Below are 26,623 nucleotides of genomic sequence, written 5' to 3' on the forward strand. Positions count from 1 at the left end.
ACGCACACTCCTCCTCGTCGTCTCCTCCCCTTTCTTTTTTTCCTGGAGATTGGGACCAAGCCAGTTTCATTAAAAAGTTGGCGTATAGCACTTTTGTGCGGTTGGCACAATGAAACTAGGTTTATGAACTTGCATGTGTATTGTGACCGCGATACACGTGAGAGCGGAAGCCAGTTTCAATATTCTGGCCAATTATTAATCAAACTGTCGATGCAGCCTGCATCTTCCGCACTTAAGGTCCAAAGTTGTACAAATAAAATATGTGTAAGCCGTGCCGTTGTACAGGACACACTGACAGAAATTCGGGGAAACAAAATGCAACTTGCGTAACGTGGTATTCAAACGTCGATGTGACTGAACTTTGTGACTTGGGGCTCGGCAGAGCCGAGAAGTGTTTGGGGACACAAATACCGAGATACACATATTTTAAGGCAAGTATATAGACACCGAGATACATTTCTTTAACAAGATATCCCCTAGATCCTTCCACAAAAACACAAGTGTGCCAGTATAGTTATTTTTTTTTTCCCCTGAACAGGTGGTTGCAGTTTGTGGCGGTTGCAAATGGTAGTTCCTCTCTGTCAGTTCATGCACATCCCCTTCCTAACCCTTTGTCTAAAGGCTAAGAAAAGCATTCCCCTCGGTGAATTTCGTCGATGCTGGAGACTAATGATTGCTGGCCACATTCGGCAAAAAAGTGCCCGAATTGAACCATTTCGCTGCAAGGGTGCGCCCAAAGATACCATTGGACAACCCAGCCGAACCTGACTGCGCGGAGCCTGTTGCAATGCGAGAGGAACCGAAATCCCTCGCACAAGCTATCTACTGTTTGCGAATGGTGTAACTATTCACTCGCCTCCTTTGGAGCATTCGGTCTGCTAATGTGAAGTGTGGAGGGGTTAACGGGGAGAGTTTATGCTGCTGTTCTTGCGAGTGACCTTTTCCTGAACCACCTTTGTTCCTTGTACTTTTCTAAATTTTGACAACCGTTTGCAATATACATACCAGCAACCAGGCCCCCTCCAACCCCCCACCGGTATGCAGCACATTTATGTTTAAAATTCGGCATTAGATTCCAAAAAGGTGGTTTTCACTTTCTTCGAAACGGCTCACAAATGTGACGAGACCTATAGACCAACGCACGGCCCTGATGTCACGCAGCTGCGGTGGCGCTGTCGACGGCACTGCGCATGCGCAGACGCTTCACATTTCGCGAATTCCGTTCCTGCGCACGCGCAGTGCCCACACCCGGTGTGGGCAAACGCGGGCTTGTTTGTAAACAGCGCGTCGGTCTATAGTTGGCGACCGGCGAAGAGTTCAGGGAGAGCTCCTCCCACCTCTTTCCACTTTGGCAGGGCAAAGGCTGGAGAGGATGCGACCTCCTTCCAGCATTCACTGGGCTAAAGTGAAAAGGGACGAGCTTCCCCTGAAATTTTAACCGATTGTACCCCCAGTAGTGAAATACAGTGACATACATTATTTAAATATATTTCCAAGAAACTCTGAAAGTATCTCCAAAATACTATCGTGATACTGCCCAGCCCCAATATTTCTATACCTTTCTATGTACTACATCCCCCACCCCTCCTTTTTTTGTTAACCTAGAGCACGTCTATAAGCAAGAAGGGAAATACAAAATTCTTCAGAACACTGGTTTTGATGTCTGTTCAGTAGTAAGACAAAATGGCGACACACAGAGGGTGGTCGTGGAACGGAGCGTCGATACTCGACCTTTCCATTGGCAAATGGCGAGCGCTTGTAGATCTACAGGAATACGGTCTCCATGGACGCTACTTACCCACATCTTGCATCTCCTTCCAGACCGGGAAACCGACCGGCGTGCAAGCTTTGTGCCAGGGTAGCTCGTCCAGAGCGCGCCGGAGTCAAGGAAACGATGCCAACTTAAAATCCTAGAGTTGATTTTATTTACAGAATTATGCCTAGATTTTTTAAGGTAGACTTACACAAAATTTATCGTGGCAAAAAAATAAAATTACGGCAGACTGAAATAGCACACGAAACGTATCTGCTAAGGACACAGACCTCTCCCCGCCCGCACAACCTCGAAGTGGCTAGCGAGGAGGGACAAAGACGACAAGCAACTCCGTCCCGAGACCAACGAGCTCGCTCGCTGTGATGGTCAACAGAGAAACGGGCCACACAAACGTGTTCCGAGTAAACAGTTCGGGCACGAAATCAACCTAGACGGCATCGTTGTGGCGCCAATTTGTCCTAAAATTAAAACAACTCCCTAGATCTGCGAGCGCGAGATTGGTCAGGAAACAATTTGGGCTTCCCCTCCTCCTCCGAATTTCGTCCAGAGTTTTAGTTTTCAACCGCAGTCATCTTTGCATAGACCCATCTAAAAAAGAAAAGGAACGAGAAATTGTCCACCTCGTAGAAATATCCGGCCCTCCCACCTTGTTTCCCTACGTCGGTATGCTCCGCCGCACCCATTCTAAGTATAGACGCCTAGGTACACACAAGCCAGAACGTTTTTTTTTGTCAGCTCCAAAGACAGCCACACAGTACTTGATCATCACAGCAGTCGTAAAAGCTAACACCACAAGCTTGCGTCTCGGCGACGGCCTCTTGATGGCCGCCGCCAGACTCTTTCCGCCGCAGGCGGGTTTTTACGGCAACCTCTTCCGCCATTTCCGGGGAATGGCCGAGGACATTTCATGCGCAGGGATCAAAACTGAACGCTTGCAACGATTTCGAATTGCTGGACCCCCGAGGATGCCCGCACTTTCCCGAGGTACCGTCGACATACTGCAAGGTAACCCGCCGAATTTGTTGCTTCCAGTATGGCCACGGCCCGGGAACTGGCTGTACTGCCGGCATAGTGCCGAGGAACCCGCAAAATTTGTCATTTGGTGCTAGACCAGGAACTGGCTGAACGGCCAGCATAGTGTTGGGAAGCCAACAGAACTTGGTGCTTCAAGTCTGGCTGGCTGAACTTCCAGGGAACTGTACCAGCATAGTGCCGGGAGGACCCCCAGAATTTTCTGCTTCCGGCACAGTCAAGCCTCTGGAAATCGGCTAGGTCTTACTACGACCGAAGGACCACGGTCTTACAATGGCCGAAAGGCCAGGGGATTACTACGGCTGAAAGGCCAGGGTCTCGCTACAGCTGAAGGACTGGCAATCGGGGTCGGAGGGGGGGGAAGGGGAGGGGGGTTTGACCCCGCTACAGTTATGCACGCTCACCCGAAGAGACTGCAAAGGGGGCAAGGGGACCACAAGGGACGACGGGAAAGCTTTGGTCTACGCGGAGGGCGACGTGGGACACGAGGGGGGTTTACTTTGACAAAGCTCCCATAGGAGTCCCCGGCCACGTCGGATCCCGCCTCGAACGCCCTCCTTCCATCGCCCGGAAAATCTGTCTCGCTTCGATAGAAAATTTGAAAAAATTTGAAAAAATTTATCTTTGCTATCCTACATGTTTACAATAATGACCTAGTGTGTTGTTTACATGTACAGAGATTATACATTTTATATATATATATATTTATATAATATGTGAAATATATGTGAAAGATCCTCCGACTATGTACAGGGCAGGTGCAAAACAACCAGAGGGAATTTCCAGTGCCCGTCGCGCAAGTGTCTCGTCCGACGAACACTTGGACCTCTCCTGGCTGTCGGTGTTGAAAAAATAGATATCCTTGTGCGTTTGTCCACGTCTGCCTCCTCCGCAAATGCTGCCGGGTCCAAGCGTTGCCGCCTTCTCCCGTTTTCGTCCGGCCCCGGAGGTAGAAAAATAGCGGACCCCAACGGGCGTCGAGCCCGGGCAGACGAGAAACGGTCGTCGGGGGCCAAACCAAAAGACCGTGCAATCCTCAATTTGTTAACTGGACATTTACACCTAGATATTCGTGCCTTCGACTGGGCAGACATATTTTTTTTTTTCTTCTTTGAAACAACCCGTTTGGTCGTGTCCTTACTTACGCACGTGGAATATGGTACACACATAAGTTACGCTGCTACGCTACTCTGACCTGGAGACGCTGGAGAAATGCAGCCTTTCTTTCCTAAGGGGTACCTAAGCTAAACGATGTACGGGGGATGAACCCCCGTAGGAGGGGAGGGGGGGGTGTTAAATATTTCGAGGGGGAGAGAGTGCTTCTCGACGTGTTACTAGGGACCGCCAATGTCCGACGTAACACTCGTGTGGCACAGATGGGCACACCGCTCGTCTGCGAGCCGTGGGAGGCACGAGCCAACCATCGGAGACGAAACAAAACGTTCCAAAGACAAGAAACTGCAACAACTACAACGCGATGAACAACCGCCACTCGTCCGGGCAGCTCGGCAATTACGTCGGTAGCTCGACAAGTCCGGCTTCCGGAAGACCCGTCGTCAAATTAGAACGCGACGGTGGCACAAACGACGCAAACTTGTCGCTGCAGTACTGCGACGGATTACCGTGCCGCCACCAGACTATCGACCCAATGCAAACGATTCTTCCAAAAGCACGCAAATCGAAGGACATTCCATGCACCAGAGTTGCTGCAAGCTACAAACGGTCGTCCCCAATTCATAGGCCAACCGTGACGCACACACAAAACATACACAAAAGACAAAAACATATACAGGCTGTTTCATAAAACGCGGTCCCAATCTCTACTGCGGAAAGTAAGCAATGCCCAGAATAAGGTTGATGTCACATTGTCCTCTGCCAAAGAGACTATTTAGAAAAATTAATGTTCCATTTAATTAGTTCTAAATTATATTTGAGCATTTAAGTTTTATATTAAGTTTTATATTAGTAAATTTAAGGGCATGGTTTTAACTAGAAACTTTCTGGGTGGCACCGAAAACCTCCAAAGTCATTGCATTTCGCAGAAGAAAGCATGCGCAACGTTGCGCGGCTTTCTAAAAAAAAATTACTCAATCTACACGAGTGTTTCAGTTTTCTATCGAAGCGGATCTCTGCATCTACATTTTCTGTGCGATGTGTGCATTTCACAGGAGTAGTTTGGCCTGCGTTTTGAGAAACAACCTGTATAAAATTAAAAAAGGCCTAGGTGAAACCAAACAAGATGGGGTGGAGAACCAGAGCAGACAGCCCCTTTCAGACGCCGCCGTTGCCGCGTTGTCCACGACCAATTGCGGGGCAAAAGATGTCCCTGCACCTGATTGCTCTCCGGGGTGCCTACGTGCAGCCGGATTCCACCGACGTCGAGCCAGATTCCGTCGATGTCCAGCCGTTTTCAACCGCTGTGCAGCTAGACTCATCCGTCGTGCTGCCACAGTAAGCCAACGTCCAGCTGTACTCGGCTGCTGCACAGACAGATTTGGTTGCTGTGCAGCTGGATTCAGTCGCCTCGCAGCCGGATTCAGTTGAATTCAGTTGAGGTGCAGCCAGGTTCAGCCGATGTCGTTGAATTCAGCCAATTGAAGCCGGATTTAGCCAAAAGGCAGCCCGATTCAGCCGACGTAAAGACCCCCTCCCCCAATTGAAATTGTCAATGTTAAGAGCCCCGCTGCCCATCCTACAGGGACATGGGCAGGGAGCTGCGGGCAGCGATGTCGCAGCTGCAATAGGGGCACTTGGGGGTGACGGCCGCACAGGCCCCGCACAGGGCCAGGTGGTTGCAGGGAAGGGCGGCCGCCACGCTGCGGTTCTGCTGCTGGCACACCAGGCACTTGCTCTTCGGCGCCGGGTGGCACTGCTGGTAGAGCAGCTGCAATCGAGGGCAGTACTCATCAGGCACTTGCAAGCACCTAGCCTAACGCATGACCCGCGTAAAGCGTTTCTTTGCCCACCCAAACACAACACACGTGTGCAGATGTCAAAGCAGCTGCACCTGCATGTAGCGACATACAGCCGCCGGCATACTCTCAACGTTGCTAGGCTATGTAAACTGCAGCACGTGGAGATACAGTGTAGACCGCATATAACGTATGTCTCGGGAGTCGCGAAAATCCGCACTATAAGCGGTACCGCACTATAACCAAAACATCAATTTTTCAGGCCAAAATACATGCCATGAGACAACTTTGTAGAAGAATTTATTTTATGTTAGATGAAAAATAAAGCTTAGTTTGAGGAAAGTCTTTATTTCACCAGACTAGTACAGTTCTGTCTCAAGTGTGTCACACATTTTGAAAGAGATGAGCGGCTTTTGCCTGGAGCAGCCTTTTAACGGCGTCGCGGGTTGCGGACGGACGTTGCGAGCGTTCAGGATTGCTGACCCTCATCACTTTTCTCCGGAGATGAAAACGCGTGAAAATTCGTATCCTTCATACGGTACGCGCCAGTAATACCTTGAACTTGAGCACACGCATGAAATGCGCCAAATAAGAAATCTGGGCGATGTTCGAGGACACAAATGCTTAGAAATCACCACTGTAATCGAAGTAAACAAACACGACGACAAGGGCGTTTCTGCCGTCTTGAGAGCGCCGCCACGACATCGCCGCACGAGTAGGTGGATCTTCCCTTCTAGTACGTGCTGGCTTATCATAGCGACACACAAAGAAAATTCACAGTCAAGGATAGCGCTTTTTGCGCAGAACGATGAGATGCACGCCGTCTACGACAACGATCACAACCGACACCATGTTTGCAGAATAGAAGCAGCCGGCCCGCGACCGGCATGCAACGCGCGCGAACACTTCTCCTCGACCTGCGATTGGTCTGTCGTTGCGGTTGTTTGTTTCTTTGTTTCCGACGCAGCGGAGGGACGCACGCACGTGAACGACTCGTGCGTGCGTCCCTCCGTCGCTATGGCAACTGAAGCCTCTCTCTTCGCTTCTCCCCGCGTTTTCGAGCAACCTCCTTGCCCCGCGAGTGCAGCTTGTCGCTCGCGCCGTCAGCGCCGTTATCTAGTGTCGCACAGGGAAGCGAGCTCGCTGCTCCGGTCGTCGGCGCGGTCGGCGGGCTGTGCCAAAAACCGCACTATAACCGGCATTTCCCTTCGCGCGCCTGCATTTTAAGCGGTACGTAATTACATGGAGTTCTATGGGAGGTGAACCGGTGGTTTAAAAAAACCGCGTTATACCCGGTCCTGCACTATAAGCGGTTACGTTGTAAGTGGTCTATACTGTAGTATGAATGCAGATATGTTTGAACAATTCTTAAACCAATAAATAAAAAAAATTAACACTGAATTGCACGTGACCAGCTCGGATGGAAACCTTTACAGCTAAGAGGAAAGTGCCTCCATCTCAAGCTTATGCACAATATATACTGTGGAATCTCGTTGATACAATTCGGCATAATACGTTTTGTTTTTTTTCTCGTTCTTGGCCAACATTCCATAGGAGCAATGTATTTTGATACGGACAATACAATCATATTTTTGCTTGAAATCGGATAATATGAGTGTGAAAGCGGGTTCTCAAGGGCATTTAAAAAGATTGTGCCTTTACATCCCAGTATAAATACTGGAATCACGAGCTCGAATCACACTCTAACGAGCCACGAACGGCCCAATGTGCAGCCACAGCAGGAGAGCCGCAGTTAACGCTGGGGTGTTCCAACACGGCCACCCAGTTGGGCGTTGCCGTTCGCCATCAAGCGGAAAGTAGCGCACCCTGGTTTCACGTGGCCAGGTTTACGATGCGCCCGGTAGGAAGCGTTGGCGGTAATGGGCCGCCAACGCTACCACCGGGCGTTGGAGGTGTGCAGTCTTGCTTTGTCTGTTTGTTCTCCAGTGTTACCTATTCACGGATCTCATGGTATTATTAACCACCATGACAATGTCAAGAAAATGCAAGCTGCTGTCTCTAAAATAAAAAAAAATGGACATTATCTGCAAGGTCGAAGAAGAACCGCGTAGACCTGGCACGCGAACTAGGCTTGACGGTTATACTCGTAACCGGAAGAAATCCGCAACGAGGTGCAAGTCTTCAGCGCGGGTGTCAAGCAAACGAGAGGTGTGCAGCATGCACAGATAAAAGAGATCCTCCTGGCTTGGCTTACAGTACAAGCAGCAGGTGTGAACATCGACGGTAAAGTTCTCCGCGAGAAGGCTGATGAGATCGCGAGCTGGCCGACCAAACTGCAAACCTTTTTTTTTAACTTTAAAAAAAAACTTGTTTATTGATACTGAAAAGAAAACCCAAACCAAAGTGTCAAACTGTTTCCAGGCTGCAGAATAAAAAGTTTCTCAACGGGTATGCATATTTTAAATTTTTGTGCTCATTTTGGATAATACATTTTCTGGTAATACGTTTTGTTTTTTGGTTCCCGTAGAAATCGTATCAACGAGATTCCACTGTGTTACAGTAGCATCGGGACAGATAACTCAAGATACTTATTGGCACCTCATTATGTTTCTCTTCAGACACGCAATAAAAAAAAAGAATTTTGTTCTAAAATATTTATCTTTCCCCCAAACAATTAACGACAATAAACAAAACACCGTCTTTCATAAAGGCTACCATTCTTGGTTGCACCGAGACGAGAACAGGGGCCGTTGTGGCTGCTGCATTGCAACGTAGTCAGCCAAGGGGCACAACGCTAAAAGCCGGCATTGGTGCTGTGAAACAATGGCTGAAAGACGCCTCCAACCGGTGCTGCATTCAGCACACCATTCTGCTCGTGCGTCCAAAAGTGGCGAGTGTTGCCACCGTTGCAGCGTCCCAACCCCTGGCCGCCGAAGCTTCCCCGGACTGCCGAACAGAGTGGATGTGGCAGAGCGGACGCCTGCTGCGCCCAGCTCCTTCAGAATTGCAGTAGGCGACGGCGCGAACCTTCCGCGACGTCGTCCGGCGGAGACCGAGGGACCACGTTCGAGGAAACATGGAACGCGCCAATCAACACGTTTGAGGACACGTGGAATGCGCCAATCAAAGATGCGCACTAGGCACCATACGCCAGGTGAGAGAAGTGTGTTATATGAGACTCTCTTATCAGTGTTAAGAGTTTTTGGCAGGGGCTCTGGTAAGTGTCTACCATAGGTTTGTCTACTCTGCGTTGGAAGCTCAGGTAAGGTGTTGGACTTTGTAGGACCCAACCTGGGGGTGTGTGTGAAGGGGGGCTCTATAAATCGAGGAGTAGGAAAGCTCAAACCGGCGTTGAATCGAGCAATTTTTTGAGCAAAACTATCTGCATTTTGGAGCAGCTTAAGAATAATAAATTCTGAAATTTCGAGCCCCTTAAGAGCGACTGTGACAACATTTTAGGAAAGCATCTTAGCCAGTTCTATTGCAAGTTCAACATTCAAGCAAGACAGGTTTCTGCTTCAAGTCTTGGAAATTAATAACGCACAATTGTACCGGAAGATATTATTGTAAATTCTATGCAGAAAGACGTTTCTGCGTACAGTCGGAGAAAGGCTTGCGCCACCTGTCATCGAGCAGGAAAGGCTGTCAACCGACATTTTGCTTTCTGCTAATTCTAACATCACCGCGAACTTGGGCGCAGCGTGGCGCAAATGGCCCAGCTGTCGCACCCGGGGGGGTAAAGACGGGGGCAGAACGCGGCAGATCGTAAGTGCAGACATCGGTGTTCCCGAGTTTAAGAACCGAGAAAGAGGATGAAAAAAGAAAGGTGGGAAAGAAAGCAGATGATAGGTTAGGTGCATTTGTTTTCCCACCTTTTGAAGTTGCTTACACAGTTGTCAACTTAATTATTTTTATGTTTTTCCTAAAAAATAAAGCTACAAAAATGCTAGGTACCTTTGAAAAGATCTTTTTCCGTTTCTCTGTGCCTATTAGAGTGCCGCCAGCGATCGGGGCCCACGGAACCACCGACGCCCAAGTCCGTGCTCCGTTGTCGTGAAGTGTCCGCAATGTGCAAGACCCTTTACTTTAGACAAGTGGTTCTCAAATGGGGGTCCGCGAACCCTTTGGGGTCCACGAAGGCATTCTAGGGGTCCGCGAGGCCCTGCCTCATCAGTCAAGCCCGGCAATAAAAGTAGTCTTTTTTTCAGACTGAGAAGAACTTTTCCTATTTTCGAGTAAGTTTACTTGTGCTTATGCCAATGAGGGAAGTCTACTTCACACTAGCCCCAAGTTATATCAAGTTAATAAATCGTTATACAGTTGAACCTCGATTTAACAAAGTCGTCTTTTGGACCGAAAATTTGGTTAAATCGCGAATTTCGTTGGACCGAGGTTTTTGTTTTTCACCATTGCAGTCTTCCAGGCTCCCAAAACCCTCCAAATTCCTCACATCTTGCAAGTGAGCGTTTACAAATAAGATTCCACTACAAAATGTGGCACTAATAGAAGAGTGCAATTCATCGACCCTCACTTTGTATGATTATGGGAACTGTGCCTAGCACCGCAGGAAAGCGTGCAGTCGGGAAAGTAGCTGCACCTGGGAAAGCAACTGCAGGTGGGAAAGTGAGTGAGTCGGGAAAGCAACCACTGGCACTTACGGTAACCATAATGCTGTCTTTTATCTTCAAAATCGTCAAAAGCGAACTCTGCAAAACTTCATATCGTATTTACACGAATATAGGTTCACCCATTTTTAAATTTTTGAAAATCTGAAAAGGGGGGGGGGGGGGCATTTGCACGAACGAATATTACTGATAGCGATTCACAAATTAGCCCAAATATACGGTGGCGAACAGCGTACGGCGCGCGCGACTCCCGGGGGTGGCGGCACTTCTTGCAAGAGCCAATCCGGAGGCCGCTGGAGCAGCCTCATGCCTCACTGCCCGCGGCTTCTTTTCGCAGTCACAAGTTGTTTGATTGAGTGTTGAGATCATACTGAAGCGCCAACTACGTTTTATGTTTTTTTTTTTTTATAAATTAACATGCGTGATCTGAACAGTTTAGGTTTTTGGTGTTCGTTTATGGCCACTCTCCATCCAGAAGCGACTAACAACTGTGCTGCTGGATGCAAGTTCGACCCATCGGAGCGGTTTGTGTTCCAGTAGAGTTCGCAATGGAACGAGATCTTAACTGTGACGGCAAACGAAGAGGCTTCCACGGGCGAAAGTCTGGATAGGTGAGGATGCCTTCCGGAGTTGGAGGTCAGGTATGCAAAGTATGCTGTAAAAGTGCCCAATGGGTCCCTACCCTTTACGTGCAACGCGATCACCGAGCAATCGCGGAAGATGCGGTTGATGCTGTCATGTGCAAAGTGCGAGCTTTTGTTGGACGCCGTCGCCGACGTGCTTCGTGAAAAACATTATGACCGCACATTTCTATACTTAGTCTTCGACAATAAGGATTGTTTCTGTTAACTTTGTATCTTCTTCGCGGAGGTCGCCGATATGTGCATGTGCGATTTTTAAAGACGTCGTCAAATCGAAACTACGGCACAAAAGTACTACGCTACGTCGAGGGATAAAAATACATTCTCTTCGATGGAAGCAAGATCGGGAGACGAAAACATTGTTAAATCGCGAATTTCGTTAGATCGGGGTTTGTTAGATCGAGGTTCAACTGTAATAATTAACCTATACCTTTCCCATCCTTTCACCGCAAACAAGGTCCTCCATCATATCCGCCGCTCCGCAAGGGGTCCGCGAAACATTGATGGTTGAGACTAAACTGTCGTGACCCCCCAGGACGCCCGCCGAGAACCAGAGGCCACCACCCACCTTCTCGACGGTGTCCAGGTCTGAGCGCAGGCGCTCCTGGAGCAGGCGCAGCTGGCCGGGCCCCAACTTGTCCAGGTCCTGTGGCCTAAGGGGCCCCGTGCCTAAACCCCGGCCCCCCGCAAGGGCCTCCAGCTCCTTCTGCAGCAGGGATGCTTGGGCCACCGCCTGGAAGGAGGGGCACGCACGCGTCAGGCCTCGGACACCAGAAAGGCCACCTTACGGAGAAACTAGGCTTTGGCCGTCTCGCTGCCTAAAGCAGTCGTTGGAAGTTATCCGAAACTCTAACCCTTTAAGTGCCACTTTTTTTTTTAAAGTAACCTTAAAAATGCGATATTTTTATTTTTATTCTGGAATTTTATTCCTCTAACATCACAGATACAATTTCAAAATTGTATCACGCAAAAATCAACGGCGGCAAAAAACAAAAAAGGCGTCAACTAAAACGAGTGCTGCCATCTATGATCACCGCCACAAACTAATCAAACGAGCCTAGCTCATCCGTGGAATTGAGGGTTACCGAAAAAAAACAACTGGACGAGCCGAGCTCGTCCATGGCATTTTTAACCAGAAAGCGGCCGACGAGCTCAGCTCGAAAAAGGCACCTAAAGGGTTAAGGCTGGTTTCTACGTTCGCAACAGCTTACAATACAACCTCTCGTGATTCCTTACGATCAGCGAACAGGCTCGCACGCTGCAGTCATCTGGGAGGTGTCCCTGGAACTGCATTTCACTAGAGCGGCTACATTTCAGTAGAGCAGAAGTTTTGCAATATCTGCGAGACCAAATGTATGTACCATCTACGAGAAACTGTCCTTTTTAAGACAGTTAAGTCTTTCGAGCCTACAAAGTGGTGGTTCTCGAGTGAGAGTTTGCGGACCCTTTGCCCTTTTAGAATCCCAAAACCTTCAACCAAAAAAATTATTATTTTTTTTTTTTTTAATCGACGATTGTTTGACATGTGCATTGAGCGAGTAGGCTGGAGTAGTACATGTCTCAGAGCTTCAAAATAGCTGGCATGCATTTAGCTTTCTTTTAAGTTTTTGCCGTCGTAATTGTTTTTTATCCCCCCTTTCCCTGGCAGACAGTGTCCCCATCACTCCTCGAAACATTGGTGGTAAAGAACCAATGCTACAAAAAAGAATGCACAAAAAAAAAAAGAAAGTAGGAAATGCACGGAAATTGCAAGTGTTCCACAGTCACCTGACAGATGGCATTAGTGTCTCCCCTCGTCGTAAGAGATCCACGAGCGGTTTTAATTAACCCACTCGGCCGTAAACGGTTGCAAGCGCGTGAACGAGCCTTTAGCTCAGGACGGCAGGAAACGCTTTCTCGTCCTCCAAAAAACAGCCTGCGACGGAGTACAGCGACATTCCCTGAGCTTCCGGGCACCATTCACTGCACTCGCCCTGCACCGGGTGACAAAATGGTGGCACCCGCGCGACGATCGAGGATTGGCACGTCCGATTAGCATCAACGTCTCGCCTCTGCACGGCAGGATACTGACGCTCATTGCATTGCAACCTCAGATTGTGATCCTTTTATCTATTCTATGCCATTGCTCGGTGAAATTAAGTAAAGACAACAGCGAAACAAAAAGAAAGTATGCAAGGACACTTCCAGCTACGCCGCGGGTAAAGTCATTTCACGTGGTGCAATCGTGCTTGTGATTTTATGTTGCAATGCTGCTCGCTCGACAGACGAATAAAAGCCGTAAACGTTGACTTGCGTCCATGCGTACCGTGTCCACAAGTTCTTTGCCGCACGAGAATGAAAATCGCAAGCAGAATCGCGCCACGTGAAATAGGCTCAAATCTCAAAATGTGTGGGCAACTTTCAACTGTCATTTCCCCAAAATGAATTTTTCCACTGGCATTGGCACTTACCTCCAGCGATATCTCGAGAACAGTTTCATGAATTTGCATGCTGTTTTTTTGTTTTTTTTTTATTCTGTTCCTAAATAACTTTGTGACGGCATGACAAACTTTCTTTTTCAGAAAATTCTGTTAAAAATGAAAGACGTTTACAATTCTCTATAATGCCAAAGTAGAGCGTAGCTCTTGAGGAGGCGGAAGGGGGGAGGGTATGGAGGGGAGGGTATGTCCCTACTCCCCTTCCATACCCTCTCCCGCTCCCTTCCCATTTAGCGTGAAATTTAGCGCAAAAATTATCCCGAGTTGAGTGGCGTCATGTGTGACGTCACGAGGGTAAAATTTTCTAACTAAATTTGGCGGGAAATTTAGCTGAGAAGATTTCCCGCCAAATTTAGCAGGAAAATTTTACCCTTGCAACAACACACGTGACGTTACGGTAAACGTCCCCTTAATGCAATGCGCGGTTATGCCAACGGCGACGCCGCTCCACCCAGAAACAGGTGCCTAAAGGCTGCACTCTAAAATTAATAATTCTCAAATTAAATTTGATGGATGAGGATGTGACCAGCAACATAAAAGTTCTGAGGCAAAATTAATATAATAGGCTCTGTCATGCCCTGGGATGCCTATCCAGGAATCCTTTCAACAAATTTTACATTCCAACTATGTTTTGCTATTTCTCCAGACTTGCGATAAAGAAAGCACGTGTACCATACCGAAAAAAATGTATAACTTAAGAAGCCATGGGCACAGCTTTATGAAACACAGCAGTTACTCGTATATGTGTGCTATGAATGTACCCTGAAACTTTCATACAGATAGCTCTAAAAATAAAGTTTAGGCTAGATGCCAGCTTTCCCCCCTGAAACGGGGCAACGATTTTTGATGTTGAAGTAATTTGCAGCTTCTATTTTCTGTATTGTTTATCTTGGCACAAGTGAGGAAAAACAACCGCATCTCCACGTGGTGAATGATGTCAGTGATGCGATTGGCCTAAGCCGTTTTGGAGCAACTTTTGGAGCAGCCAAAACGGTGTTTTGGAGCAGCAAAAGTGGCCTTTGGAGCAGGTAAAACAGTGTTTTGGAGCAACAAAAGTTGCTTTTGGAGCAGCCAGAACAGTGTTTCGGAGCAGCAAATGTGGTTTTTGAAGCAAATATTCTTAAAAAAATAAAAATATTTGTTTTAAGTGCTGGACGAACAAAAGGCACTTCACTCGCCGCAATAAACAAATTATGGTCAAGTTCAACCACCTGGGTGTCTTTCAACATGTAACTGAAATGCCAATGACATGTCACATTTTGCAATGCTTCAGTTAAATTATACATATATATGTACCGTTATTGATAAATAAGAACCAAACTGCACATATTAAAATTTGTTTGAAAATGACCAGCTTATTAGTAAATAAGCTGGTCTATTAGTAAATGAGCTAGTAGGTTGACTACCGTAGTTATATAATATAATAAATGGAAGCAGTCTCCGACTGGTGAAACACGTAACTACTGCAGAGCAATGCGAAATTGTACACAAGACAAAGGTGCTTTTCTTTTTGCTTTTCGAAACTTTCTAGTACAAGGATGCTGCAAGCCTCGCTTTGCCTTTGACTAGTAATGAATTCCAACTTTCAATGTCTCCAAAGAGACATTGAGACATCCCACAAGTGAACAATGCTGTGGCCGTTGCCGAGCGATTCCGAAAAACCGCTTGCCACCGTTTAACTTGTTCCCGACGTGCCAGATTTTCGTGAAAAGTAAGCAAACAGAAAACAATGATGTGCAAGTGTCCCGGCTGGTGCCTCTGTCGTGCAGTCATGTTCGCATGCACATGAAGGCAACTTCGGCCGGCTTGCATTTGCACGTGCTTCGTCGCGCGAGCGGAGATGGCTGTTCGATCGAAACAGACACCACGCCAATCCGCTCCGTCGCCAACTGGTTCCCAAAATTGTATGCAAAATGTAATTGTCCAGCACACAACAAAAAACAGTCCAGCAACAAGTGCTTGCCAGGCCCGCAGGCGAGGTACAAGCTAAACACACAGAGAAAAAGAACCTGAGCGAGTCAGGTCAAAACAAAACATCGCGAGTCAGGGTCAAAAATGTACTTGGAGCGCTTTGTACAACGACTGAAGCACTGAAGCGTCAACACTCGCCCGCGTCTATCGTTGAAATTGTTTTTAAAAAGACGCGAGACGAGACCACGGTGTAGACGAGACACATGAACGACGAGAGCGTGAAACGAGAGGTGGCGGGAAAAACTATGCAAGACCGGATGGACGATTGATACAGGGTACTTTTTGTTGGGCGCCCGCTTGCGCTACCTAGCTCATGCATGCTCAGTTACGGTACTCAGTTTAGTTTCGGTTTTGAAAGACGACCAAAATTGATCTTTTGGCGCAGGCTTGGCGCAGTTTACCCATATTTTGGCAAAATGTAGCAGGATGTAGCAGGGTTCACCCCTTGGCGCAGTTTGGCGCAATTGGCGCAGCAGTCACATCACTGTGATGTTGATTGGGGCGAAGCTCTGGTGGTGCTTGTCCGAGCAGACGCAGAGCCGCAGCATGCCGAGCCTTTCGTTTGTTTTCATCCATGTCAGACTGCGGTCAAATGCTCAAATGCGTATATAACCATGTTCCATACCACACATTCTCTTTCTGACATAGATGAAAACAAACGAAAGGCTCGGCATGCTGCGGCTCAGCGTCTACGCAGACACGCACCACCAGAGCTTCGCCCCAATCAACATCATTCACCACGTAGAGATGCGTTTTTTTTGTTTTTCTTCCCCTACACAAGCATGGGAGCACGTGCTCATGTGCTCGTGAGCACGAGCACCCGACGCCGGACATGGCTAGCCCCTAAGGAGCTTCACCCCTAAAAAAGAGAGCAGACGCACCCCTTTCCACGGAGTTGAGTTGGAGCGAGCGTCTGTAGTGTTGTGGATTGTGACTTTTATAGGCAATTTCCGGCATGCGATGAAGGGTGGGGGTGGTGAGTCACATGGTGCGACAATACTACGAACAAGGGCAGCAGCGTGACATCTCACTGGTTTCCGACTGAGATCTCTGCGACGAAAGTGGGTCCGAGCAGTCAAAAGCAAATGCTGGCCTTCCGGCGTTCGCGCTATGCTAGCAAACAGCTTGCACAGTGCTAGCAAACGAAACCTTCCAAATTATTCTAGCTCTGAAGCGGCGGCACCTGGGTCCACAAGGCAGCAGATCGCAAATGTAGCCAGACGGTGAATCGTCAAAAATCTCGTGGCAAAACCCGCGAAATATTTGCTGGTCACCGCTAGACTCGGACAAGCTCAATGAACCTTAGTTCACCGATTCCCACGGACGATAGCGACGGCTTTTTGAAGGCTTCTAACACCAGGAGATGTAGGCTCCAGCTGCCCATGTGCCGATGTTTATACGTCTGATGTCACAACATGATGGCGGACTAAAGTTGCAAGTTAGTTCCGATTTCAAACTTATCATGCTTTTACAATTAACATTTATCTAAAAAGTTTTGGCAAATGCTGCTTTCTACTTTAGGGTCAGTTCAGTGCACTTTTTCAAAAAATATGTTTCGTTTAAAACATTTAAACTGAGGTCGGAGCTAACCTTTGACAGTCATCGCCGTTTGTGTACAGCGGCGATTACGCATTTGAAAGTGCCGATCTAATCACTCAATTCCGTGCACCGCAGGATTTGATGCAATTTCTTATGTACATACTACGAATGTAATATTTCGCTTTGCCGGGGCCATTTATAATTTTGAAATACGCTCCGCGGTTACTTTGTGTATCGGCTGTTCTCGCAGTGTAAGCAATTGGAGCGCCGGTTCTTTTCATTCACTTTGGGACTTTTAACGCTCATTAGAATTGAATTCGAAGGATGAGAGCTTACCATCCGACGAAGAAGTTCCGTAAAATACTTTCCGTTCAGAATCCGGAACCGCCAGAACATTGCAGAGGCGGACGTGCCAAAACGAAACCGATCAGAAAAAAAAGTTCGACCTTTCCACTCTCGTGAAGAAGGAAGACCAGCGGAGCTGAACTCGATACACTGCCGCAACGCGCACGCGCCCGATTCTTCTCGTCTGACACGCCACCGATTGTGGATACGTCTCCGGTGAACCAGAGTCGGTCGCACACGTGACGCCAAACGAGTTCTTCACAAACTCTCGTTGGGACATCGCCGTCGCGTCCGGGTCAGGGGCGGATCCTCCGTTTTGGGGGGTGGGGTGGCAAATTTGTAAGGATACTATTCTCCCATTCTTTCTTGTGCACTGGGGGTCCACCCATGTCAAATTGCCCTCCGGGAAGGGGGGAGGGAGGGGGGTCAACTTTGTTTGGGGGGGGGGGGCCCTTCGCTTTCTCCCTTGGATCTGCCCCTGGCCCGGGAACTGTTCAGCCGGCGTGGAGTGCAGTCGTCGCCGGGCCTCGCGCTTGCACTTGGCCTCCGTGGCACGATCGTCGTCCGTGGCGTTGGCCCACTGGTGCCCTTTACATCGCTGGTTCTGTTCTCAGAGGCGGCTATCCAGGCAAGTGATGAGCTCTTTGGCAAAAGAATCTGAAGCGCTCAACGCAGTGGAAGTCGAAGCGACAGCGGCTTTGCAGCAGTTACGAACCCTCTGGCGGCGGTTACGGACCTCTGGACAGCTACCGCCATCTATAAGCGATGGCGGTAGCAGTCCAGAGGCGTTTTTGTCGCCAAGCCTTTTGTACCGGACATGATCCTCGGGAACCTAGCTCTCAACAGCTCCGCTATAAAAATCTGAAAGCTTTCCCACTACGTTATTTCGACTGAATGCTTCCAAGCCTGAGGGGCTGCAACCACTGTAAAGCACTCTCACAAAATAACTAGGAAAGAAAAAGCGGATGGACCCTTTCTTTATATTACCCTGTTCCACATGACCACTAGGAAAACGTTACTTTGGTGAAAAAATATCGGCCATCAACGGGTTAACAAAGCTAAGCGGGCGCTCCGTCGTAGCCGTATTAAACTCCGAAAAGTCGACGGTCGCGGAGGGAGGGCCCTGGAGAGAAAACCCAACGTGGTACTTCCAGTGACGTCAATGCAGACCTCATTTGGAAGGCGAACTTGGTTTTTATTTTTATTAAGAACAGATGCACACAAGAAAAGTTACTTTATGTTCTTCAGTCCACTGACCGAAGCACTGTCTACAAACCGGTGGACGTTTGTCTGCACCAGGTGTGGGCACCGCGCGTGCACAGAAACCAGATTCACGTAAAGTGTAACGCCTGTGTAGGTGACATGGACCGATTCCCCGAAGTCTGAACATCTAGCTGGACAGCGTGAGCAGTTTACTTTTACGGGCAAAATATGAATGAGGTGGCCCACGCGCGCGTGCAGTTCCGTGTGCCGTACTGGCGTGACCCAGAACGTGTGCGAGAGCAGCCCGCCGAGAGGAAGAAAAGGAGCCCACCTCGTCCCTCTGGCATTCGGCCAACTTCTCCCGGTGCTTGGCGTCCTCCACCTCCCGCTTCCAGGCCTCGTACACCTGCACGCCACACAGAACCGTAAGCTACAAAATCTGGACGAATGACACAGCCTGAAAGCCGCAAAACATCAACGAAGTTCGTGCCCCGAGCTTCTGACGACGCTTGCGTCGTCGTTCGCCCGACTGCGACGGCTCATATGATTTACAGCATTTTCCGGACAATAGTCCACAGCCGGTGTACTGTCCACGCATAAAAAATTCTCATCGCGACACACGTTAAGAAATGCCCGCTTTACTAGCTCACAAAGAAGCTTCTATCAAACAAATCGTCAATAACATAATTCGTCATTCTCCAAATCCGCCACGTCTCGTCCTAAGTAACCAAGTAGAAAAACAAATCCTCGCATAGACTGCAACCATAGTCTGCCCTGCTTAAAAAATATGAATAGTCAGCAGACTATAGTTTGGCGAATACGGTATCTTGTGTCGCACGTGAAGAGCCATATGTCACAGTGTGTCGGAATACAGGGGATTCGCCATAGCATCAAGGGCCAAGAAGCACACTACCGTTTTGTGGCAAATACCAGCATAGACTTGCAGCGAGTTGATGAGTTCTTTGATTGTCCAGATGTACAAACAAATCCATCAGAGGCCTTCTATTCTCGCCGACGCACTATAAAAGCCTACCGTTAATCTAAACTATTTCTTCATTTCAAATAATCGTAAACGACCAGGGACACACAGCTCTTGTTCAAAATGTTTTTCATTTTTTATATATTGTTTTTTCATGACAGTGATGTTGAATTTGGCTTTACAAACTTTGCTAGACAACAAAAAGTTTAGTCAAATGTTTCCAGAAAATTCAATAAAATCAACAACCAGAGAAAAATCTTTTGACGATCTCCTTTCACAGTTTGCTCGTCAATAAAAGCCGTGCTCATTTCGCCATCTCCACAAATTTATTGCCCCAGGGGAAGCTTCTAGCCGCGGTTGCGACCGTGTTACACTCCGGCGGCTGAATGGCAGAGCCACAAAACGTGGAGCCACTTACAGCACGTGCCTGGACCAGGCCCTCCTCCCAGGATGCGGGGGGCGGGGCCATGCCCGGGGGTGGCATCTTGGGCGGGCAGGCCAGCCGGTCCTCCCACAGCGAGGGCGCCCCCTGGTACTCGTACAGGAAGGGGTACTTGCCCCCACCCGAGAACGACCCAGATTGGCTGTAGAAGGCCGCCGCAGCCTGCAACGCAAGTGGGCAGCCGCTCTCAGTCGGAATCCGACCCAGGGCCGCGCTCGTGCCGACCCAAAGCTGAGCCTGTGCCAATCCAGGACCGAGTTTGTACCGGTATGGGGCAGGCTGTGCGCCAATATCCAGGCACGCATGTGCCGATACGGGGCCGAGCCTGCGCTGTTATGCCGTAACTTGCAACTGTCTAGTGCCAACCCAGGGCCGAGCCTTTTGGAAACGTGGCCGAGTCTGTGCCAACACGGGCAGAGCCTGTACCAAACAAGAGCCCACATGGCGCAAGGCCCATACCGACACGGGATCAAGGCTCTGCCAAGGCAAAAAGGATGTCGGCGCAAGCAGACGTGAGAGACAATCGCGCACTCCGCCGCTACGCACCATTAATTTCACGCCCACTGGCACGAGGTCTCTAGCAAAAGAAGGAAACTCTCCCTCAATTTCTCTTATTTAAAAAAAAAAAAAAAAATGGAGACCCTGATTCTTTTTGTGGGGAGAGGAGGAGATAAGAGTGCGAGAGGGAGCGGAGGGAAAAAAATCTGGGAGGTGATTTTCTTGTTGGTTTTAAAGACGATTTTGTAGGTAGGCTTAAGACAACGACTCGAGGAAGCTGTCGGCATGGCCCAGTCGAAAGTGGAAAAGCTACGGACTGCACCACGGGGACCCACCTTGTCCATGGCATGGTCAGAAGACAGGCTGTGGGGCAGTGACGGGGGAGAAAGCTGGGCCCGCCGGTTGCACTGCATGCCGCCGCTACCGGGGATGTTCATGGGTGCAGAGCTGCCCAGCAGGCCTGCGAGGAGGAACGCCCGTCCGATGAGTACCCACCACACAGATCGAGGCACAAACACCTAGCGGACATGCCCTCAACAAACTTTACTTTGTTTCACCGTAGCTTGGCAAAGAGCAAACTGTATGGGACCTTCGAGACAATCTGGGCCACGGAGGCGACGCACGTGACAGCTTTTACAGAAGCTGCAGGGGTGAGAGCGCAACCCAAGCAGGTGGAGAAGAGGGGAAGAAGAAACTACCCTCTTAAAGGGAAACATAAAAATTGAAAACCAAAAAATCTCCGAAAAAATTTATTTTTAGAAAATCACTTTTTTGGATTGTATATTCTAAAAACTACCTCCTTTGTAATTATCAGCACCTAATTCACCGAGAAAATATGTTTAGAAAAATATTTACGAAGCCTCGGCGGCTTCCAAATCACACTAAAGATGCAAATTCGAGCCAAACTTTAAGCGAGTCCCTGCTGTTTCAACTTGGCGGACGGCCGCAATCTTGGTCTTGTTTTGAAGCGGAGCATTTTTTTCCTCTTTTTGCCACCCTTCAAAATAACTTCCTCCACAAAAGTTTGGCGTGATTAGCATTCTCTCGCCTCGCGATTGACAAGCAGTTATTGGTCAGAGCGCCCGCCCAAAAAAGTGCCCGACTACTATTGGTTGTAACCTTTGTTGTCCTTCAGCTGCCATGGCTACCATGCCGCCCAGGGCATGTTTTGCCACCTTGCATCATCTGCTTGCTCCTGCGCTTTGTCAACCCCACTTCGCTTTTCAAAATCTTTATGATTGTTTGCAGTCCTTTGTTTTAGTAGTTTCGCATACTTTTCCCGTGTGTTTCGTGGCCACGAGAGATGCAGGGAATGATTTAGGAGACGGTGTATGTATTTGACGCATGCAAGCAAGCAGCATCGGCGGCCCGCCTCTGCGCAGTGAGATACCGATGCTCATTGCGTCGCTACTTCAGATTGTGATTCTTCCATCTATGCCATTGGCTGTCGAAGCTAAGTGAAAACAGCAAAATAAAAAGGAAGTATGCAAGGACACTTCCAGCTATTCCGTGGCTGAAGCCGTTTCACGTGGCGCAGTCCTGCTTGTGATTTTTGTGATTTTCAGTTGCAATGTTGCTTGTTCGAGAGAAAACAAATGAAAAAAAGCCAGAGACGTCGACTTGCGTGCATGCATACCATGTCCACAAGTTCTTCGCCGCACAAGAATTAAAATCGCAAGCTGAATCGCGTCACATGAAACGGGCTCAATGCTGAAAGTGTGTGAGCACCAACTGCCATTTTCTCAAAATGTATTTTTCCGCTCGCATTGGGACTTCTCCCAGAGAGATCACAGAAACACTTAAATAAATTTGAAAGCACTTTTTTTTTTTTTTGTATTCTGTTCTTTTTTTTTAGAAAATTGTATTAGAAGTTTATAATACTCAGAGTAAATTTGATGGACGAGGATATGACCAACAATATAAAATTCTACGTTAAACAAGTTTTTCTTAAAGAATATTAATAAAAAGGGCTCCGTCATGCCCTGGGGTGCCTCTGCAGAAATGATTACAATAAATTTCACATTCCCACTGTTTGGAAGCAGGCGAACCATACTAAAAATTATGTGTAACTTAAAGGGGCCCTGCAATCATATCTAAGCGTCTACCTTTATTGCAATTCCCACGTTCCTCGAGGTTCGGGCAAGCCAGCGTGCACGGAGAGAGTAACTAAATATCAGTGCATCATATTTTAACCAGACGACGCAGAAACCTCCTCTACCTAGGGGGGCAAACCGCGGTGCTGAAAGCGCACCATATGTGACGTCTTTGGTCCTGGGCTCACAAGAGGTCAGAGCCGCTGTCACACCACTTCTATTTTGTATTCGAAATACAAAATAGAAGTGGTGTGAACCGTTTCAATTATTTATAAAAGTTGTTTTTGTTCCCTATTTTAGATCAGAAAAGAAACAGTTGAGAAAGTGCGGAAACAAGAAATGACCCGTCAACATACCTGCCACCAAGAGGTGAAAAAGGCGGCGCATACTAGAAAAGAGTAGTGAGGTCAGGCACCAACAAGCGGCAAGCGTAGAAAGGCCCCGGGTCTATGCGGCGGCCCTGCGGTTGTACGGACTGGAGGATCCGACCGGTTCCGAGCGTTTCCAGGGCCTTCGGCGAGCAGCTTTGGCTTGCGGTTTCACCTTTTGGCAGCATGGCAGCGCGAAGTGGCTCCCATTCTGAACTGATCTTTACCCCGTGTTTGCTGTCGTTTGTGGCCAATGAAGTGTCTTGCCGAATTAGTGTTTAATCGTGTAGCAAATGCAATGCGAGCCTCCTTGGCTGGCCGCTCCATACAGCCTGTCCTGAACATGCTTTAGTGGCGCCCTCTCGAGCCGTCGACACGGAGTGCGGCAGCCGTGACGCTCGCTGAGCTCACTTCCCCTCCTCTACTTCACAGCCACTCAAGCGACCAAGGACGTCAGGAAGGAGGTTTTCCTTTCTCCACCACATGAGGCCCTGCACATTCTGCAATGGGTCCTCTCATTCGTTCGAGTTTGCCGACAGCCGGCAAAAACACACGACTGGCGACAAAAGAAAACCGAAGTGCACTCACGCTGTCGCGCAACGCATGTCATGGCGACAGCGGCTCAGAGCTTGAGCAGTTCGCCGTCGTCGTGGCGTAGCTGTCGTTTCTGCGCCTCTCCCCAAGCATGATTCCGAAGATTTTTGCGTCCTTCCCGCTTCTACTTTCGATTGCACTCCCACCGCTGATCCGCGCTCCGTCCAAAACGAGCCTTCTCAGCGCTCCTTGGCTTATATTTGTGTTCTTCAAACCTGATAAGAACTTTCAGAGGTCTAGCCGTACAGCGGGCAAGTTAGTCCGGTCGGAGGATCATGTGCATGCGCTGGCAACAATGGAGTGTTGACTGCAGCAGACGCCTTGCAGTCCCCGACAGGGAGACGACAGCAGGACGCCTCTTTCGAAATGCCCGGCCTCGGGCACGTGTTTGTTGCCTTTTGCAGCTCCGGGCTCCTAGACAATGAAGCGTCGTCGAAGGTGGAACGAAATATAATGTGCACCCCATTTCATTTACCGAAATTCGCGCCTTCGACAGCTAAATAGGTAGAGCAATTGGCTTAGAGGAAACAATTGCTGACATCCATAGATTGGTGGTTTTCAGATCTGGTGCAATGGATGGAAAATATTTGTTCTATAAACTCGGCAGCGATGGTGGCAGCTGGAATCGATCGTGCGACCAACATAGGTGACGACGCCACCGGGAAGTTTCTCGACAGACGACCTTGCGATTCACCGGGAGGCTCCCGCTAACGGTTGTTGGTGTAAAACTATACGGGCTCGAGCGTGCTGACAAAGACCAAGGAACATTAAATGTGTCCTGCACACACCGCACTACGGGTGGTTTGTGCTAGATTTTTGTGATTCTTTTTATTACCCATCTTTTAAAGCGATTGCTTTATGGGCGACGCTCTGCGGGGATTTCGGTGTCAGCATTTGTTGCTGTCCGTCGTCGCGGCGGAGAGGAAAAAAAACCTTCCATCTCCCCTCGCGGCACAAGGAGAGAGAAGTCGGGCGTTCCATTTGGTTGCGCACACCGTGGCCGCGACGCGCAAAGGGGGAAGACTGTGCATCCCCCTCTCGACTCACTACCAAATGCAAACATTATACCCTCCCTTTACCGCGTAACAACAGCGAGGAAACATGCGCCTTCGCTCGCTTTGTCACTGTCGCAGACTCTCCCTAATGGCGCCACCGTGCCAAGGCCGCACTCAGTCCCAGGACTGAGCACGGAGGGAACGGTTGGCTTCCGCGGCCCCCGTGGGCAACAGCTTAGACGTGGCTAACCCGCAACGGACGTTTCACCGACTTCGAGCTTCGCCAATTCAGTGCTTTGTGCCGCGACATCGTACCACTCATCGTAACCGGCGGCTTCGACATCCAACCTTGGCCGTCGCAAAAATGAGAGGCTTCGCAGTCTCGTTTCAGTGGAGTTGGGCATAGTGCCTGATGTCAGCGCACCGACAACATGTCCACCATCCAACTCGAGCTTACAAAGAACACTGAGTGCACATCCAGTGTCTTGGCTTGCCCACTTACTTTACCCATCCGACCATGACGGCAATGCGCATTAACCACTTCGCACCTACGTCCTTAGGTATGTGACAAAACCATTTTGCCCGCATTGCGCAAATGAACTGCAGCTATCACTTTTACTTCTTTACAGATTCTGGATGGAAGAGGGTGTCTTTTTTTATCAGTGCCCTGGTACATGCACTGACCGTGATCTGGTTTGGAGCACGGTATGTAAAGTGTGCAACGTCGCCCCAGCGCTACAACCCCACTGGCTATGGAAACTGACTAGAAGATACCTTCTGCAAGCGTCGAGGGAAAGCAGCGGGGCGCACATTTTGAAAGGCTTGGCGACAAGACGCAGAGCTATATCTGTACGCGACGTTGTGACGCAACACCTAGCAACCGAATATCACCGGCGACGTCCTCCATCGCCAATTTAGGCGCCGCAAAGTGGGGGACGTCGTCGGCGCGTGTTAACATACCCCGACCTGCCTTCTCGTTCACACCACCTGAGGTGCCCCGCTGGCAGCCCAAGTATGCCCTTGCCACGTGGTCCCCCGCTGCACCCCAATTACTGGGTGTTGCATCATGCCGTCGCTCTCTATAAGCATGCAATCATGTGCGGCCGCCGTGCTCCATGCACATGCTAAGTGACCTGATCCACTTGCTCCAAGGGGTAGAGGGGGTTCAGGAATGTTTACCCCGCAGAAAAGTGCAGAGAGGCTGCATTCACTATGCTTTGTTATATACAGGGTGTTATTTTTTATTCGAAACAGATTTTTAAAAAAGGCGTCTTTACTGCTACGTGAATGCCGTCTTCAGTATGTGTTTCTTGAGCTCGGCGGACATTCGAGAGGCGAACAACCGTCACAGTCTGGTGAGTCATTAACTAAAATCTGTTAATTAACTTTTTAATTATTGGTTTTATGGACCATGTTGCGATTGTAATTTTGAAGCCAGCCGTCCTGGAAGGCTATACCAACTTACACATTTAAAAAAAAAATGCAACTGGTTTGGAGATATCCGTCGACAATTTCTCCCCTTTCTATCATCCGATTCCGAAACTGAAAGTTCCAAGTGCGCCGGAAGCGCTGATCACGTGACGCTTGTAGAAGTGACGGTTTCGTGACGTGCAAATCGTCATGATCTCATATCTGCACTGCGGCTGTCACGGTGCGGCTCGAGGTATGCAAACTCGCGGGGGCGGTCTTTACAGCTCTCGCTTTTAATGCGTCATTGCCCTCGGAGCTTCACTCGCGATTGTTTGTCGGCGGGGAAGGCGCTTCGCCAAATAGCGTAGGCGCACGAACGCTGAATCTGCCAGTCAACTTAACGAAAGAAAATGAAACGCTACAAGAAAGAAGTCTTTGCTATTTATTATCTTCAGCGAAATAACTTCAGAGATCAGAATTGCTGATAATTTAAGTTTCTGGTGTGCTTAGACCCTAAGGTAATGTCTTACTACAAGTAATGTTCGAAATGGCAACCTCCCACTGCTACGCATGCCATGAACCGTTTCTTCATAGATTGAACCACCCGCTTCAGAACGTGTGGTTCAATGTTGGCGCATGCTGAGACAATTCTTTTCTTCAGGTCGTTGACATCTTGGGGCTCAGTTGAATAGACTTCGCTTTTGATGTGACCCCAAAGGAAAAAGTCTAGCGGGGTCAGGTCAGGCGATCTTGGCGGCCAGAAC

At 48.9% G+C, this 26,623-nt stretch overlaps 1 protein-coding gene across 2 annotated transcripts in view; it reads right to left on the reverse strand.

Annotated features, from left to right (window-relative positions):
- Positions 1–1,902: 1,902 nt before the first annotated feature.
- Positions 1,903–26,623, reverse strand: part of LOC8040743 (RING finger protein unkempt homolog) — a 48,009-nt gene continuing 23,288 nt past the window's right edge. For both annotated transcript variants that reach the window (XM_029967342.3, XM_029967343.3), the window contains exons 10-14: positions 20,735–20,859; positions 19,878–20,063; positions 18,812–18,886; positions 11,514–11,678; positions 1,903–5,690 (exon numbers count right to left, since the gene is read on the reverse strand). In XM_029967342.3, the coding sequence (XP_029823202.1) occupies positions 5,499–5,690; positions 11,514–11,678; positions 18,812–18,886; positions 19,878–20,063; positions 20,735–20,859 (743 nt within the window). In that variant the 3' untranslated portion in view covers positions 1,903–5,498. The remainder of the gene's footprint in view (positions 5,691–11,513; positions 11,679–18,811; positions 18,887–19,877; positions 20,064–20,734; positions 20,860–26,623) is intronic.

The sequence above is a fragment of the Ixodes scapularis genome, unplaced genomic scaffold (genome assembly GCF_016920785.2).
Source record: "Ixodes scapularis isolate PalLabHiFi unplaced genomic scaffold, ASM1692078v2 PGA_scaffold6__148_contigs__length_123643588, whole genome shotgun sequence".
Classification (NCBI taxonomy): Eukaryota; Metazoa; Arthropoda; class Arachnida; order Ixodida; family Ixodidae; genus Ixodes; species Ixodes scapularis.